General features: G+C 47.5%; 1 protein-coding gene across 2 annotated transcripts in view; it reads left to right on the plus strand.

Annotated features, from left to right (window-relative positions):
* Positions 1 to 18,460, plus strand: part of cacnb1 (calcium channel, voltage-dependent, beta 1 subunit) — a 35,637-nt gene that overhangs the window by 13,439 nt on the left and 3,738 nt on the right. The window contains exons 3-13 of one of the 2 annotated variants that reach the window (XM_086186308.1): positions 5,364 to 5,483; positions 5,659 to 5,781; positions 6,257 to 6,393; positions 6,937 to 7,004; positions 9,027 to 9,187; positions 13,265 to 13,345; positions 13,421 to 13,479; positions 13,561 to 13,670; positions 16,532 to 16,683; positions 17,882 to 17,977; positions 18,089 to 18,274. In XM_086186308.1, coding sequence (XP_086042434.1) covers positions 5,364 to 5,483; positions 5,659 to 5,781; positions 6,257 to 6,393; positions 6,937 to 7,004; positions 9,027 to 9,187; positions 13,265 to 13,345; positions 13,421 to 13,479; positions 13,561 to 13,670; positions 16,532 to 16,683; positions 17,882 to 17,977; positions 18,089 to 18,274 — 1,293 coding nt within the window. Of the gene's footprint in view, positions 1 to 5,363; positions 5,484 to 5,658; positions 5,782 to 6,256; positions 6,394 to 6,936; positions 7,005 to 9,026; positions 9,188 to 9,631; positions 9,661 to 13,264; positions 13,346 to 13,420; positions 13,480 to 13,560; positions 13,671 to 16,531; positions 16,684 to 17,881; positions 17,978 to 18,088; positions 18,275 to 18,460 lie in introns of both variants that reach the window. The other variant, XM_086186307.1, reaches the window with a different exon arrangement.

Below are 18,460 nucleotides of genomic sequence, written 5' to 3' on the forward strand. Positions count from 1 at the left end.
CACCTTCACCATCATGCACCCGTGTTTCCTTTCGTACCAGTTCCACCTCGTCTCCAAAACCTCTGGTCTCAACCACCATCCGAAGTATCCTCAGCGGACAACCACTGGGTAGACAATCTGCTTCCTGTTGCCCAACGCGAGGAGTCACGTGACCCGTGTTTTCAGGCATCTTTTATTGTCGGATCAGTGTGGATGTTGTCGAGCATTTTCAGGGATCTGGAGTGCCGCAGGTATGGCGTTCTTTTGTAGGCCAACTCAGATTGAATTGTAAGCATTTGTAGAAAATACTGACAAGTTTTGTTCGGCGAGATCGTCTCCGCAAACGAACACCGCGCTCAAGCATTCGTTTGCCGTGCCAAGCTAACATTCGATCATGCCTGGCAGCGTGATGACCTTTAGTGTCTTAGACGGCCCCCTTGGCTTCAAAATGTACAGCATTTAGCAGCATATTCTAAGCTGTAGGGGGAAAAAGGTGTAAATGTCTTGAGCTGGTGAGAACCGCAGACATTACTTTTAGGCATGGAACTGAAAACCCATTCAGAAATCCCACCGACTTTGAGACGGGGGAAGCGGACGCTTGCAGTTCCAACTTATTTCTGGGTGTTAGGACTCATTCCTTCTATTTCCGTAGTGAAACACTACCAACCCACCGCAAACACCATGATGTCTTGTTCGATGCGGCTATTAATACACTATTCTCCAGCTTATTGATCCGACTGTGCCTCACACAGGGTGAGAAACACTTCATTGATCACCTCCTGAAAAGCTTTTATGTAATTTCCCTGCTGATGATTTCCCTTCAGGGTATTTTATTCACCATTGATCTGCTGTATCTCCTCTCTATCTCCTTACTGATACAGCTCACGCTGGCTGGTTACTATGACACTGCTGGGGTCTCTGGTGCGGGCCTGCCAATAGGGGAGCAGCTCCGCCATCAGGTGGCCTGTAGCTATTTTGAACAGGAGCTGTATGTGAAGTGAAGCAAGCAGCTAAATTAGAGACACAACCCACTGACACGGGAGAAGAAGGAGCGAGAGGGAGTGTGAGAAATGAGAAGGTGTTGGAGATTTGTTCTCTCAGTCAATCAACACCATCTGATGGGTTTCAGAGCAGAGATGCTATTGATCAGTTTTCTCTAATTCCTCCACCCTTTTTTTTTTTGTTGTTGTTCATAAAGTATTGACTTTTCCGTCTGCCTTTGTGTATTCAAGTAGCCTATCTGTCTTTTTTTCCTCCATCTCTCGTGACGTGAGCTGCATGAATGACTCAGAGAGATAAACATTTGTCCACACACGTCGCCAATCCCTCCCACTCTCGCTCCATTTTGCTCCAACCTGTTGCGGCGGGAGGATCCCGGGTTATTTTAGACGTCATTTCAGCTCTTTTCCTCCCTAAAGAGACTCCAGAGTGGGTTACCCATTACGGTGGTTTGAACTTGACTCAGTTGCCGCTCCATGTTGGGATGCACCTGTATTGTTTAGACGATGACTCAGAGCTGGTAAGTTGGGGCGGCTGTTTTTGTCCTCATTAGATCCAGCATGCCACTCACCGGTTCATTCCTCCTACTGGAGCGAGATACGGGTGCACTGCTGGGAGTGTTATGAGTAAATGAAACAGGAAGTGTGGATGCCCTAGAACATGAGGGGTAGCTAGCCATCGCCTTGGCAACAGGGAGTGTCTACATTTAATTCGCCGTTGCCAAGTCACGGAGCGCCACAGTACGACAGGTGGCTGAGCTAGAATCAACATTTCGTGTTTGTGGTTTCATTTTAAACGATACAGAGAAGCGTGCATGGTGATCTCATGCATAAAGGAGCCTTAAACACACACAAACACACCTGCAAATACGGCGACACAACACTCAAATGCTTCACGGGCAGGTTTTTTCTTTCATTTCTGGGTTTATTTAGACCTTAAAATGTTTCTCACCTGAAGTTCTTGTTCCATGTTTGTGTTTGAGGAGTCCCACCGCGGACCTTTCTTCAGCAGCATCGTTTTGGTCGCTCCTCTCCACCAACAAGGTTATTGTATCCGTTTGTTTGTTTGTCTGTTTGCAAGATGAAAAGAAAACAATCCGGCTGATTCATGAGAAGCCTGGAGGAGGAGGAGAGGAACGTGGGCCGAGCAGAACCTCTTACATTTTGGGGCGCAGAAGAGATCTGGGGATTTTCTTTCTCTTTCAGTAACATTGCAAGATACTGTGAGGCATTTTATTTTTTTCATGAGTTTCTTCTGAAATGCGGCAGGCCTTTAGTTCCCGACGACTCTAAACTTTCGAATCCACGGCCACAGAGAGCTGATGCTGAACCAGCGCGCTCTCTTCAGCTGCTGTATCCACTCACCTTGGAGGGCCGTGACAAGACGTCCTTCTTGGAGTGGCTGAGGTTGTAAGACACAAACAAAAACTGCACATCCAAAGAAAGAAGCGGTAGAACTGCAGCCTTGATGCTGGACACGTCCACATCTGATTGGAGGAATTTGGCCGTGTAGAAGATTGACAGCATTACTGATGATTTTCTGGCTCCGTCCGACTCGTATCACATGTTAATCAAATTCTTCTTTGCTGCTCTTTTACAGTAGTTGTACAGTACTTGTACTGTTTGTGACCATGAAGAATTGATGTCCTGTATGTAATATTAGTCAGAGCTAACTGAGCTAACTGGGAAGTAGCAGGGTCCTGTTTCAGGCCTAATAAATTATGTGCTATTGGATCGGAGCGGAGACTTGCATACTCGCCGACACCGACCTCGCAGCTTTGGCCAGCACCAGAAGCATTTCTGTCACTGGGATCAGAACTGGAAAATTCTTATTCTTCATGAAAAACTTAAAACATTTGTAGGCTCGCGTGTTGGTTTCAGTTTTGAATTTTTTTTCACATCAAGATAGCCGCTTAGATTTACAAAATGTGTAACACGGACCTTTTACAGGATAAAGACGGAGATCCTGAAATCGGTTAACGTCAGAGTGGACCGTTGTCCTTGGTGGAGGTCCGCACTCTCTGAGTACACTTGTAGTATTAAAATATCACAGTTGAGATGCAGACAGAAAACATGGAGAGATGAACTCTCCTGTGAGTGTGTGCTGTCTCGCACCGGGCCACCAGCTTGCTTTTCACACCCCTACTAAGGCCACACTATGTTGAGGTGATCTGCTTCAGGATCGAAGGGCTCCTTGCTTGGCGCTCACACTCCTCCTACGGGTTTTTATGACTACCAGCCCGGTGGGACGAGACACGCAGCTGAAGTCAGAACTTTTCTGACGGAGGTTGTAAGAAATCCCAAACAGTTTAAATGACAGCGAGTTCAAAAATGTGTCTCAAGTAAATATTACTACTTGTAGAGTGCTAGTCTCTCTTAACTACAGCTGCTTATTTTGAGTGGAAAAAATCAGGTTTGCATTGCAGGTGTGTTGCTTTGGTAAAAGCACTTGTGTATTGTTTACACATTTGGAACGCCCGGGTCCAGCGATGTTTGGTGTACTCGCCGAGCGCACCCGTTGTGTTGTCTGACACGTGTGCGTACTTTCTCGCAGGGTATTTTTCATCATCATTACATATGCTGCATGTCATCTTTGCGCATTCTCACCTCTATTTTAAAAGCCCACACCTAATGACTCACTTCTTCTGCCTGGCACATTCAGCTGTCCGCATTCTTGTCAGCACCTCCTACAAAGCACCAGGCAGCCTGTCAGCTCAAAACACACACACACACAGAGGAGAACAAGTGGGATTGTTATATAAATTGAATACTTCAGACGTTCAGGCTGCTGCTCAGTGCTCGGCTGGGTGGTATGGTGGACCGCCGCCGCTGCCACCAGCAGCATCGCAGGCTCACTGGAGGCTCAGGTTTTTATTGTGGTATGGGTGTCTGGATGAGGGTCAGTTGGGGAGAGTCAAGTTACTGTGCATGAGTGGTGGATGTGTTGGAAACCATCGCCACTTCATGAGAAATTTATATCCCTGCTAATATTATAAACAGTCATCAGGGCTTTTTATTCCGTACCTCGCTCAGCCTCTACTCGACTCCCCTCAAGCCGTCGTAGCTGCGTGAGAGGCTGCCGCCGCAGATTCAGTGAGGAAACGTCCGTCTGTTGTTATCCATCCATCCTCATCCACCTCGAATTACCCAGAGTCAGCTTTCAGCTGATATGAAGACCAAGAGCCCTTTTGTGTTATGTTGGCCTGGTGATTGGCACAGACCCCACGATACGTTACGAGGTCATCACAACACAACACGACGGTTGTTTGCAATATTCCACATGTTTGCCTTCTGGGCAGCTTGGCAATACGTATATCACAAACTATTGATTTCCACATCCACAATATTTCCAGGCTTGCTATGATGTAGCTGCCACAACATCGTATTGAAATGAAATATGATGTATTGCTTTATCAGTTTTATTGCACAGCCCTCCTTCCCTTTGTATTTCTGATATTATGACCAAAGAAGACGGCAGCAGCAGAACCTCGGTTGTTCTTACTCAGACGAAGAGAAGGACACGCAAACTCCAACAGAGCGAACAAAGCTCAGCGTCGACAGCCTGGGTGTCGGAGGTGGGAGGATGAAGTGTAGGGAAGGTCTGTGAATAAGGAGAAGGACGAGGTGATGGAGCAGCCCGGCTCAGGTCCTCCTCAGACCCTTTCAAAGTGTGCATGAGCAAGACTAACAAGCCTAAGCCGAGACTAAATCAGCCCCTCATTGCTAATTAAGGTCACACTCACTGACACAGGTGGCCGTGACGTCTGCCAAAACTTTTGTTTACCTCTGCAAATCTGTCCTCTCTTCACAGCTAGTTTTTGTGTAACTTATGTAACGTCAGGCTTCTGCTTGGATAAATCATTTTAAACTCTGACAAAAAATAGTTGAGATATTCCCCGTCTGAGCTCCATTTCATTTTGTTTATGTGGGCAATGAAGTTGTTTACCGCTTTAGTGTATCTGACGGCAGAAACAGAGCAGATGTTCTGGAGGCGACTTGGTTGCCTGTTTGTTAGGTGGACGCTCTTTACTGAGAAGTGGGATTTTGGGAGAAGGGAAATTTTCTCACGTCCTGGCTGCATGAACCCACTCTGGGACAACGACACAGCAAGAAACAGGTGAGAGGAAAAAAGCGGGAGGGAGGAGCTGATTAACTCATGGAGCTCAGGTGATCCCACAAAAAAAAAGGAGGGAAAACGCATGAAGGCTGGAAGGAAAGCAAATGAGGGAGGTGCTTTCAAAGTAAAACAGGAAGAAACTCAGAGCCCCACGCAGGCTGAGGAACCTCAGCAAAGCCTGAACTAGAACTGAGTGTTCACCGGTTCTGTGTCTTCTCGGTGTGCGCTTGCTTGCTCATCACCTCAACACGTACCTGTGTGTATTCCAGGGCTCAGCAGACTCCTACACCAGCCGGCCGTCAGACTCCGACGTGTCCCTGGAGGAGGACCCCGAGGCTCTGAGGAAGGAAGCTGACAGACAGGCGCTTGCCACGCTCGAGAAAGCAAAGGTCAGAGATCGGCCGGTGCACCTCCACCTCCTGTGCACCGTGTAGTTTAATGGTTCTCATTCCTGCATAATCAGAACATCAATAATGTGCGTGTTGACGTTGTTCCACACACTCGCCAGTGTCAGGACACATGGTGTCTGCATACTAATGTACGTCTCTCCAATCGTGGGTCCAGACCAAACCTGTGGCTTTTGCCGTGCGGACAAATGTGGGTTACAATCCGGGCCCCAGTGACGACGTTCCTGTGCAGGGCATGGCCATATCCTTCGAAGCCAAAGACTTCCTGCACATTAAAGAGGTGAGAGCTTCTCACACAGTGCTAATCTTCCCATGCACGCTTCCACTGGACAGTGCATTGTTCACATGAAACCAGCAGATCTGTGCCTTCGGTCCACAATCATATAAAAACTTTCTTCCATTTCCTCGACTTTGAACACAATTTCCCCTTGAGCTGAAGGTAAACTGACGTCAGCGACTGTAGCGCGTGGACTATAAACCCAGCAGCAGAGCTTCCGGCTTGGCCTCTTCAAACAGTCCCCAGTGTTTGAACTGCGCTCTGCCATGAATATGATTTGAGCTAATGAGTTTGGCCACCTGGGGTACATCATCATACTTATTTAGGCTCAAATATTTGGTACATAAATGTTAGCTCGCAGGAAAGTGAGCAGTGAAGTCCAGGCGGCAAGGTTTTAATCTCTAATAGTCCCAAGACTTTGCTGTGCTGTTGCGTTGTGTGCTGCTTGCTGATGCCTTGCTGTCTGTTCTCCATGCAGAAGTACAACAATGACTGGTGGATCGGGCGTCTGGTGAAGGAGGGCTGTGAGGTGGGCTTCATCCCCAGCCCGGTCAAACTGGAGAACACTCGTCTGCTGCAGGAGCAGAGGATGAGACAGAACCGACTCAGCTCCAGGTACCGACGACAGGGAAATCCTCCTGACGAGCAAACAGTTAAACCTTTTTATTTCAAAAAATACACTGCGCTGTCTTCATGATGTAATCCTAATATGTGCTTTTCCAATGTGTCCTAATCCAGCAGATAACCAGCGGCTTAAGGTGTCGCCCCACATTTATTTATCAGAAGATCAAAACATAAAAGACAGCGATGCATCAGATGATAAGGCGTCCTAAATGAACGTTGTTATGTGAACTAAGGCACAATACGGTGTAGGTTATGAAGCTTAAATTAACACGGTCTATTATTTTATTTCTCCTTTACCAATGTAGAACTAAACAGCAGTACATCATCGATCATTTTAGCCCTGACCCCGCTTAGCACCTGCTGGTGATGAATGCCATTTAATGGAAATAATCCTAACAATTTTAAGGTGCGTGATAAAATTGAAATTCGCCAGTTCATAAAATTTAGTTGGGGCGTCAAAGGTGAGAGGCGTAAGCGTATATTGTACCGGTGAATCTCTCCTCTCACCCATCAATCATTTGTGTCCTATTACAGTAAATCTGGAGGAAGCTCTAGTCTGGACGTTGCCACAGGAACCCGCAGGCCCACCCCACCCGGCACAGGTGAGGGCAAGGAGGTGTCTTTATCAAATGGCAAAAGTGTGTGTGTGTGTGTGTTTGTGTGGGCGAGTGTGCAACCCTGACAGAGCGAGAGAGTGTGAGCGAGCGGAGACGGCGCCTGATATTTAGATGAAGATTTTAATTGGCTAGTTAGTCAGGCGTGATGATGAATCACGGCCCGTCTCAGTGGGTTGCTGTGTGAAGTGAGGGAGGTCTTAAAAGGTCTGTCATTAGCACACAGGACGGGACTGAAATAGAGCTGAGAATGGGTCGCACTCATTAAACTTGATAAGTATGTCTGGCTTGACTGCGCATCGCCGGGGCGACGCCGACCTGCTGCTCGATATCCAGAGACAGCAGGAGAGAGCAAACGTGGGAAAATAAACAACTCTGATTGACACGCAGGGTTTTTCTTTATAAAATAGATCCTCTGAGCTGCTCTCGGAGTGTGTTCTTAAGGGTGGGAGGTGGGAAAATTTGTACCCAGTGAAGCGCGTTCTGAAAACTCCATCGCCCGCACACAGGAAAAGACATGAAGCTCAGGAGGTTGGCGTTTTTAACTGATTTCTGTCAGCTTCGCTACCAGCATCAAGCTAGCCAGGAGCTTAACATTACATTAGTCACACAAAATCCAGCCACAAGACGAGACTATGAAAGCTCCTTTAGGGACCACGGGAACCGGGAACCTTTGTTTCCAGACCAGGGTCCAAATCTAGTTCTTGGGATTTTATTTTACTCCCATTAAAGTCCCACCTTTTGCAAAAAGAACTTTATGACGTTCCGGTGGGTCTTTTTCTTCCGAGCATTACTGGTTGGTTCAATACTCTCTGCATTTAGAGCAACAAGAAAGCTAAAGACTGATGAGATGCAGACCCTAGTTCACATTAGTGGACGCTGAAAACGACGTCCAGCCACCCGACATGAGGAAGCGCTCAGCTTTGTTTCGCAGTTCAGTTGAAATAAAGACAACAATGGGCCGCAGGAACTTCAATTGTTCCAAGACAAAAAGTGCTGGGACTTGTTGAAGAGCTGGTCTGACGCCGCCCTGCATGGCAGCGTTCAGACCTGCTACGAGACCTGAGTTCTGAAAACGTCTTACTTTCCCACTTCCTAGCTGGTGAACACACTCGAGCGGCACAGGAACGAGTCCTAAAACCTGGAAGGAAGTTAGTGTCCCTGAGCGTCCGGTTCTCTCCTCTCAAAGTCAATGGGATATTTTTTTTTCATGGGTTTTAGGTTAAGTGCCTGAAATGAGTTCGGTGGTTGACACTCGTTTCACATACTCACAAATTTTGAAGCGTTTGTGTCCTAAAAGTGGTTGCTAGCAAGTGGCTGAATAAGACCATCAAAGGCATCGGGAGTCGCATAAATTTACCTCCTGAGCATCTAAGATGATTTACAGATCAGAAAAGTGGTGTGAGCTTGAGGAGATAACCTCTCTGTCTGAAACATGGAAGTCTCATTGTTTGCCACAGAACTTATTTTCGGCCACCATTGAAGGTCAGTGTGTGAGTCGGAGGGGACCCATGGCGATGCTAACTTCCGAGTTAATTTTGTCCAAATAAAAGACTCCCCTCCGCCTTCCCTGAATCTACCGCGCCTCTGACGCCGACAACAAACCTGCCACGCTCTTCAATCCCAGCCACAACTTCCCTTTCAGCTGGATTCCATCTTTGCTATCTGCTGTCCACTCCTTTACCCAGTTCTCTCAAGCTACACTTCAAGTTTTGTTGCTGTCGTCGTTTAACTAAACTCACTCTCTCCTCTGCTGTTTTAAGTTACGAACCCTTCATCTGTGCCTTGTTTCCTGACAATCTGAGGTGTTGTTTTTAATCTCTTGTCAATGTTGTTGTATCCAGCTTAAGTCATACTGTGCCACCTTTTTTTCAATCTGCAGTGCCATCTCTTCCTCCATGCCTCTCATGTTCTACTGTTTACTCTTCCCCCTTTATTTTTCTATTCTTTCCTCTTTGCCTTCCTCCTCTTGACCCTCTCTCTGGACCGCCCGCCCCTCCCTCTCATCAGCTCACGTGGACATGTCCACAGTGGCCTTTGACGTTGACCCCCTCGACCTGGATGCCGAGGAGCTCCCTGAGTCCCAGGGTGACCCTCGCTCCCCCAAGGGCATGTCAGGCAGCGTAACATCCCCTCAGGCCAACACCCACCGGCTGCCCTTCTTTAAGAAGGTAACATTAGGGGCCCAGGACACTGCTAGCTCACCACCGTCCCCATCCCCCCTCCCGCATTTGTCCCCTTCTCCTCCGAAATGTGGTCAGGTCTCCCTCCTTCCTTCTGCCGTCTCTCACTAACTGAATGGCCCCCTCTGCTACTGTAGCTCCTGAATTGTTTGGCCCCTGAGACTCTGAGAGATGTTTGGATGTTTGCTTGTGTGCCTGCCAGCTGGGAGGGGCATTGAAACTAACTCTGAAATGGCTGCTGCTGCACATCCATCGGAATCGTTCTAAAATGAAGCCGCGGTGAAAGCAGCCCGTTTAAAAAGCACCTAATCAATGAGCAGCACCTCTCCCGACCCCACCTGGTCCTAACATGTCAATAACTAAATGTGCTCTTGTGTTTGTTTTGTGTGTGTTTTTGTCTCCTCTGGCTTGTTCTGTGGAATGATACTGTAGGTGGCCCAGCTAAACAGAAACAGAAGTCGGTGAGTGTGGTTCTTTTCTAACAAGACTAACCTCTAACATCTCCAGTTTCTCCTCATCCCCTGTTGTCTTTAGCTTCCATTTTCCCCCAGCAGCAGTAAGGCCGTATGATACGGACAGAACGTTGTGACGTTTTTCATACGACAAACCAAAGCAAAAATATTCCCTGGAAGGTTTGCAGATCACGGTGAGGCCTGTATCACAGCTGTGCAGAACCTGGTAGTGTAACGGTAACAGGTCTTGACATGCTTTCATTTTCATTTGTGACGGATGTTCCGAGAGACAGTAGCCCACAAACTGCCGTTTTTATGCTTTTCAGCGCGATTTGAATCCTCTAACGCGGCGTCAGACTGTGGGGGAAAGACGTGAGAGGCCATTTATTCCTTGCATTAAAATAATCTCCTATCCAGATGTGATGCGACCCGCGCGTCTCCAGTGGCTGCGCTCAGATATGACTGCTCTGTCTGGCTCGTGTCGTCTCCATTTGCTTGGGTCAAAAAAAAAACAAACCCTAGTTTCGTGTGTAATCGTTGCCTCGGCGAGGAGACCACGATTCATAGCCACGCCTGAGTCTCTCACCCACTGGGGGAGACATTTAAAAAAAAAACAAACAAAAAAAAACGAGTTACGAGTCCAGGTTGGTCTTTTCTCAGTCATTTCCCCGTTGCCAGGTACGTTTGTTCTTTTTCAAACATGAACTGAGGCTTTGTGTTTCGGTGTAGTTGAACTATGAAATCCTTACGAAGCTGCGCTGCCATGACACCTGAGAAAATGGAGGTCAACACTCGTGATGCAGTCAAAGCAAACTCTGGTGTTTAGCGTCTGAGCTTCCAGGAAATTTTGGGATGATTTTCTTTGTGGTCATGGGCTGTGGCTCGCTAACCTGGCATGCTAACATGGGGCCTTGCTGACCCCCTTGCTGTCTGCGAGGAGGGGGTGAGCTGCGGGCCCCCACCGGAGGACAACCTCACCTAATGATGAGGTTTTCTGCTGATTTAAAGCTCGGCATCGGTTAAACGTGAGACGTCAGAGAAGTGAGGTCCTGCGTACGGGGACGGCTAACTTAGCACAGCTCCTCACTCACCAGCAGCTGTGACCGATCAGAGCTCACGCTTCATGCAGACAGAACAACCACAGATTAAAGGATTAAACACCCACGTTCTTGCATAACCAACTGCTGAAAATGTACATACACAGCAGTATTCCTCCCTTCTTTTGCCGACGAGAAAACTCACTGGCTGGACTTTAAGCCTCTAAGTCCAGCCAGTGAGTGTCAGGGAGCATCGTGGCTCTCAACTTATTCCTACTTGTTCTTTGACATCGCAGCCAGGACTGTCTGTGGTTGTTCTCCACCATTTGCCAAGCAGCCACGCCGTAAACTCCTCAGTGGTGGCATGAACTGCCTAATTCGCTTTTCTTTTCTTTTTTTTTACTTTCGTCACACAGATTTGAAAGCAGGCCCTTGCTAACTGGCTGCTAGCTGCTAGCTCACAGCGACGTGACGTCATCACAGCATCATCTCGGCTCTGATGTGTTTAGAAAACCTCAGCAAGGCGTTCGAAATCCCTTTGTTGTGTTTTTGATGTTCTCAAGAATTTTAACTTTTCCAGAAAATGCAACCCGATCATCGGTGGGAAACGCGGCGGCTGTGAACCGCCATCTCTAGAGATGATTATTTAACAGGAGTGTTGTGGTATGGAGGGGAAATAATCGTGATACCGAACACTTCCAACCTTTTACATCATCATCGCAGCTCATCACGCTACATTGTGCACTGTGCTACCGATATTGTTATGTTCACCGCTCCATCTCTGCCCCTGTAGGGACAAGAGTCATTTGGAAACTTTTAAAATATGTATTTTTAGCTTCTGTGAATACAAATGAGGTGAAATGAGCTTCCGTTGCTGGGGTTTATGTAATGTAATGTAGTGGAGCGGGGCACTCCAGCACCCTCTCCCTCTCCAGGCTCAGAGGTGGAGGCGTGCTCGGAATAATCTAAAAGAAGAAAAGAATTATCCAATTTTCCTGTTGTCAGTGTATATAGGCCATGTGACAGTTTCTAAAGAGGATAGACGCTTATGGATCCTTATGGATGAATCATTCTTTTCATGATTCATAATGTGAGAATAAGCCCAGAGGTCACGCACTACAATATGGATTGTTTGTGTGTGGGTGTGAGTACAAGTCACCGTGCCGACTGAAGGGTTTGCTGTTCTTTAGTGTAAATAGCTTGAGGACATCCACTCCTCAGTCTGTATTTTTATTTTTAGCTTAAATGGCTGACGGTATGTTGAAGGAGATAAATACGGCAAACATGATGGTGAAAAAGCAGATTACCAAAGGTTTAAAAAAAAAAAAACTATTCTTGATTTGAACACATCTGGCTGCACCACAGCTGCTGGCTGCATCTGCACGCTCACTTTTATGAAGCAAATGTGAGGAAAAAGTAAATGAGGGCTATGAAGCTGTGGTGCAGGGGGAGTGAGTCGACTGTTTCATCTGAAAAGACCCTTGTGACCCTTGCTTGTTTACCTCTATGGACTTGGCCTCGTCTTTCTAAAACAGCAGTGTGACAGAATATGAAGTGTGAACAGTGTTGTACACTATTTTGGTTGTGTTTTTCTAAAATATATTCACTCCATACGTAAACATAGATGCCAATGTATATATATTCATATCTTCTTCCTCGGCCTGTGCAACAGTGAACAACCCCACCAAGGTCATTGTTGTTGCGTAATCCTGCTAATTCACAGATTAATGCCAGCAAAGACATCAGCTACTCTGCAGTGGGGACGAATCAAAGGTTCTGAAGGCGTGAGGCAGACCTTTTCAGGCTTAGTGACTGGAGGGGAAAGAATATTCCCTGCATTCGACCTCCAATAAATGGATGTGATTTAGGTGAAGAGATGGTAGTTTTGGGGGGTTTGACTGTTTTTTTTGTTTCCCCCACTGTCCCAGAGTTAGAAAGTAATTAAACGGCTCGGCTCGATTCATCATATTTGATTAACCAGAGATGAAAATGTTTCTGGGGAACAAGAGCACAAAAATTCCAACGAATCCTTTAAAATATTCCAAGTACGCGGAGCAAAAAAACCAACATCCTCGTCACAGGGATTTGTGCTCTGAGAACTGAGTGCGTTTTAAAATGTTGTACTGCAGCAGTAGCCTCAGTAACATCCCGACAGGCCGGCTGAAGTGTTGAGACGTAACAAAAAGAGAGAGGTGTGAAGTGTGACGTTTGTGTTCGAGCAGTCACGAGAGCTCTCCTGGCACTCCGGCGTCTAGTTTAATTATGGACACTTTAATTATGTGCGACTGCAGACTAAGAAGGAGAAGCGAGTGCTTTTTTGTGAGAAATTGATCCCTGCCCGGGAACATTCATAAGCAGTCACTAAAACGAATGGCCCCCGGCATCTGAGACTCACCATCTATCAATCTGACTGCTCTCAGAAGGGACGGACGGGTGGGGGACAGGACCTATGAGTCGACTTGATTTGTAGGGTAACTAGCCGCAGATGTGTCTGAGCTTTTTGCTTTGTGGAGTGTTTGAATATGGCATGACAAGGCGACTCACACCCATGTTGGTGCACTCCTCTCCTGGCGCAGATGGAGCACGTACCCCCTTATGACGTGGTTCCTTCCATGAGACCCATCATCCTCGTGGGGCCGTCACTCAAAGGCTACGAGGTGCGGAGACAAACGACGCTGCATCTGATTCCGCCTCGATTGCACGTATTCTGACGCTCCATGTTCCTTCTCTAGGTGACAGACATGATGCAGAAAGCACTCTTTGACTTCCTAAAACACAAGTTTGAGGGCAGGTAGGAACCAAGTACTGGAGCCTAGGTGTAAGTTTGGAGTTTCGGTTTACCAACCCATGTTTAACTGGTGCACTGTTTCAGGATATCCATCACACGGGTGACAGCAGACATCTCGCTGGCCAAGCGTTCAGTCCTCAACAACCCCAGCAAACACACCATCATTGAGCGCTCCAGCACTCGCTCCAGCCTGGGTAAGACCGCAGCAGACCACCATCAGGATTCGGTTTTCTTAATGGAGGGCAGCAGAAGGAGAGACCTGTTCTTTTCATTGCATCAGCTTGCTGAACATTCAGATGTCACTCACTATCTATGTTTCATATCTATGTGGCGATAGGTTTGATTTTAAAAAGACAGGCCAGAAAATACTTTGATATTATGTATTCCTTCATTCCCTTTTATGATTTTGCATCAAAATATGCTGGATTATTTTGACATTGATTTCTAATATTTCATGTATTAACACAGGTTTTAGATATCGGCGTTGAAAAATCCTGGAAATTTATCGCTAGAGATGCGTATTATCCCCAAATTAGTCGCCGCACCTCTGTTGCAGACGGCTGTATAAACCTTTTTTGTACTTGTGATATTTTGGAATCTCTGTGTGAAAGTGACCATGGATAGAAAGTCTTATTCCCTCACGATAAAACATGTTCGTTCCTCTCTGTTCCAGTCTTGCCGCCAACATCAGTCGCTTTGAATCATGAAGTAATTCCAGTAATCATCTTATCGTAGTTCGGTACTCCGCCAAATCCCATATTTACAAATGAGACCAGTGACTTTGCTTCACTGGCACCGACGGCGACGGCTGCAGGGCACCAGAACTACAAGCTGCTCCTTTAATTATTTAAATAGTCGCAGGAGAAAAGCTCGAAATGATCGCAGCCTGGGAGGTTCGGGAGTCAGTCAGGGGGTCGCGAAATCCCGGGATCAGCAAAGTCCGAGCGGTCTTGTGTCGTTCAGAAAACTTTCCTTCGTCGTTATTCCCTGACGTCAGCCTGAAAACAGTGTTTAATCAAGCCGTGTTTTGTGCCAAGATAACCAGACCTTCACCGTACTGACACGCCATCAGTGTCATTCTTATCGTGATTCTTGTTTTCAGGATTTTTCGGTGAGTCATTCACTCGAAGAAACACGCTTCCCAGATTGTAAAGCGACGCGTTCAAATGGCGTCATCTGTCCACTCAACAGGCCAGAACCCAGAGACTCATCAGCCCCTGTCATAAATGACAAATAGAAACAGCAAATCCTTGAGTTTGAGAGTGTGGACCCTGAATAATTGATTAGCAATAGTTTGCTTTTTTGCGAGGCTGTAAATGGGACTAGAACACCCGTCCTGACTGAAACAATGTAGGTTGGGCAACATTTGCGGAGGAACCCACGCCGGTCAGGTTGTTGTCACACGCTGTGTGACGAGCAGGGCGGCGCTCGTGCTCACACCCCGTCTCCTGCTGCAGAGTCCGATGCTTGAGGCGGACTACCTCACGTAATCGCTGCTCTTCACATGGTGAACTGGGGAAGTCACGGCGGCGGGAGGTCGTGGTCACTGTGAGATCGCCCTGAGCTAGACTTGGATTTAGGGATTCTCAAAGTATGCGCGTCTCCTTGGATGTCGACACGGTTTCATAGCGTCGGAGGTCTAAAGGTGGAGCGACTGCTTGGAGATGGTTGTTCATCATCCAAAGCCCTGAAAGTGTCACTGTTTTCCCTTTTAAACCTGCTCTGACTGCCTGAGTCTGATCTGGCCTCCTCTCTTTCATCCTGTCTTTCTGCCCTTCACCCACTTTTCCCCCGGCCCGCCTTCCTCTCCCACCACCCATCTTCTTCCTCCACTCTCTTTTGATCCAGACGTACTGGGTACGTATGCTCTCCTCTTTTCAACCAAACAATGAAGCATCTCTCCTCCTCCCCTTCCTCCCCTTTTTCTTCTTACTATATTCATCATCTGCTCATACGTTGTTTGTCTGCCTGTCTGCTTGCCTGTCAGTTTCACTGTTCCTCATACTTCTGTGTGACAGCCGTTAACAAAAAAGAAACGTGTTACGAAACCAAAGCTGGAGCAGATCCGTGGGAGGGCAGGAGGGTGGCTGCTAGCTGCTCTCCAACCGGAGCGAGCAGCCAGGAAAAGCTGATATTTTCATGCTGCTTTCAACCTTATGTTGCGACTTTTGACACTCTTCCTAAACTGCAGCCTACGTAGAGGCAGAATCTCGTGGATTTTTTTTTCTTCTCTCTTCCAGTCGTGGCACAGGAGCGATCCAAATTTGTGTTGGGGGGTTAATGGAAAGCTCGCCCGCTCTTTCTCTGTATGAGCTTAAGAGTTGAAGTTGGTGCGTCTTATCAGGCTCCGACCTGCTTCGCCTCCAGGTTTAATTCTCTATCCAGCCCTCTGGAGGCTGCTGGGGCTGGGTTGGCACAGCTCGGAATTGCAGAGGTTTGACCAGACAAACATGCGGGGGGGGGGGGCATATTCTGCTTTCCATTTTAATCTGTCTCCTTACACATCAACAGGCTGATAAAAAGGGGAACTGTACTGGAAACACTCAGTAACAAGCTCATACAGGTTATGGTTGAGGAAGAGTGAAAAAAACACATTCAGCAGAATGAAGTGGTTCACCTGATGACTGCGGCTCCTGTGAGCGCTAACAAAAACTAACCTTCATTTGTTTGATGGGGGTGTTTTTCTTTGCTTCAGTGGTAGAGATCGTGCCCTGTTTCTCAGTTTTTGCGAGTGTCGCAGGCATCTCATTCTTAAGGGCCTCCTTCTTTCACAACTTTACAATAAAAGCGCACACGAAGGAGCTGCTCATGCTCGGAGGCGGCATCAGAATGAGAATGCTGCACTGTTCCATTTAGCTGCGCATAAATGGAACTGATCCGATTCATACGCTTGGAACTCTAAAATGTTGACTTGCATGATTTGGAACTAACATGCCGGTTGTGTCCTGGAGGCAAAGGTCTGATTCAGTGCATCTCTGCCAAAGAGAGAGAGTTTTCGTAGTTGTCTCACTGTCGTGTTGTGTTTTTTTTCTCATCTGTTTTTCGGGGGCCTCAGCTGAGGTGCAGAGTGAGATTGAGCGTATCTTCGAGCTGGCCCGCACCCTCCAGCTGGTCGCTCTGGATGCGGACACCATCAACCACCCCTCTCAGCTGGCCAAGACCTCCCTGGCCCCCATCATCGTCTATATCAAAATAGCCTCCCCCAAGGTACGGCACAGATGATCGTCCCGAGCTTTTCTGGGGCGTTTTCACACCCCAAAAGTCTGACTCATAGTCAGTTTTTGTTGTGGTTAGTTTTGGTTTCATCACAGGTAACGTGGGAGACGGTCGATGCTCAAGTTCCCGCTACTTTTTTGTCAGCAGGGGGCGCTTGAAGCAGTGCAGAATGAGTTATTGTCTGTGGGAGAATTACACAAAAAAGCCATTTGCGACAAACACAAGGACATCAGAGAGGATATTTCATCTTATATCCAAAGTTTATCTTAAGAACTAACATTTTTATTCATGATCACGCCATGAGACAATGATGTTTGCTTTGCCAAAGCGATTTACACTCTCCTTTTGAGGGTGGCGGCTGCTTGAACGATGAAAAACTTTATTAGAATTTGTCCAATAATTTAAAGTTCCCAAAGTTGCTACCAGAGCCCCAGGAATCAGGGCCAGTAGGCATTGATTAGCTCCGGTAGTTGCAGGATTGTGGCAGGAAGAACCAGTGATACAAGCCAGAACGTTGAGAGAAACGAGCAGGAGGTGGAGTCCAGAAACATCCAGGTGGGAGTCACCCCGTCAGCTATGGAGCCTCTTCCTCTCCCGTTTATTTCTGACATTTCCCACTCAAACTGCAGCTCATTGTTACAGTCCACCATAAAAGTCTCCGAATAGATCAGTTCTGGCCGTTGGCACTCAAGTGTATGAAAGTGAATTGAAGGGCCGGGAGAGTCGATCGCGGCGGCTCGGCTCAGGTGGGTCTCAGGCCTGTCGAGGTGTCCTTGAGCGAAGACACAGGAAACTTTAATTGCTCCTGTATAAATGTCAGTGTGTTAGCAAGTTGGCACCCTGCACAGGAGCGTCTGCCAACAGTGTGTGAATGTGAGTGTGTTGCTAAGTGTTGGGAATGAAAGAGCTACATGAACACAGTCCATTTATCCAAGATTTTCAGGATGTTGGCAAACTTTTTTTTTTTAATACACTTTTCCTAAGTCTAATCTCCATGGTTACCAAACAGTAAGAGCAGGTCGGGAAGGGTCTGGAATACAGCCTGAGGTCCATGTGGGTGCATCACCCGAACAGATCAGAGACGCACTTGTAGAAACAAACATTGTTGCGCAGCGCTTTTTGTTTTTTTTAACACGCCATCCTTTTACCATTGAAAATGACACGAAACTTGCAACTCGTGTCCCTCCAGGTTCTCCAGAGGCTCATCAAATCCAGGGGGAAGTCCCAAGCCAAGCACCTAAATGTGCAGATGGTCGCAGCAGACAAGTTGGCTCAGTGCCCTCCTGTGAGTTTTACCCTTGAGCTGCGCTGGAGGACAATCTGTAAAGCCTAAAGCAGTAAATATACAATTTAATTCCTTAAAAGCTGGACACGAATGTATTTTGTTCACCTGCAGGAATTATTTGACATCATCCTGGATGAGAACCAGCTGGAGGACGCCTGCGAGCACCTGGCAGACTACTTGGAGGCCTACTGGAAGGCGACTCACCCTCCGAGCAGCAACCCGCCCAACCCTCTGCTCAACCGCACCATGGCCACAGCAGCTCTGGCCGCCTCCCCCGAACCGGTCTCCAACCTGCAGGTACAGGTGCTCACCTCCCTGCGCAGAAATATGGATCTGTGGCCCGACATGGACGGGCCTGTAGCCGGCGGCGGGAAGGAGGAAGAACACGCTCTCTGAGGTCCAGCAGAGAGAAGGGGACTCAACTCGAACCCGGCAACCTGACGTCTTTACCTGGAGGAAGATGAAAACCCTGATTCTGTTTCA

The sequence above is a fragment of the Aulostomus chinensis genome, chromosome 18, assembly GCF_037954235.1.
Source record: "Aulostomus chinensis isolate RoL2024-O1b breed Wild chromosome 18, RoL_Achi_v1.0, whole genome shotgun sequence".
NCBI lineage: Eukaryota > Metazoa > Chordata > Actinopteri > Syngnathiformes > Aulostomidae > Aulostomus > Aulostomus chinensis.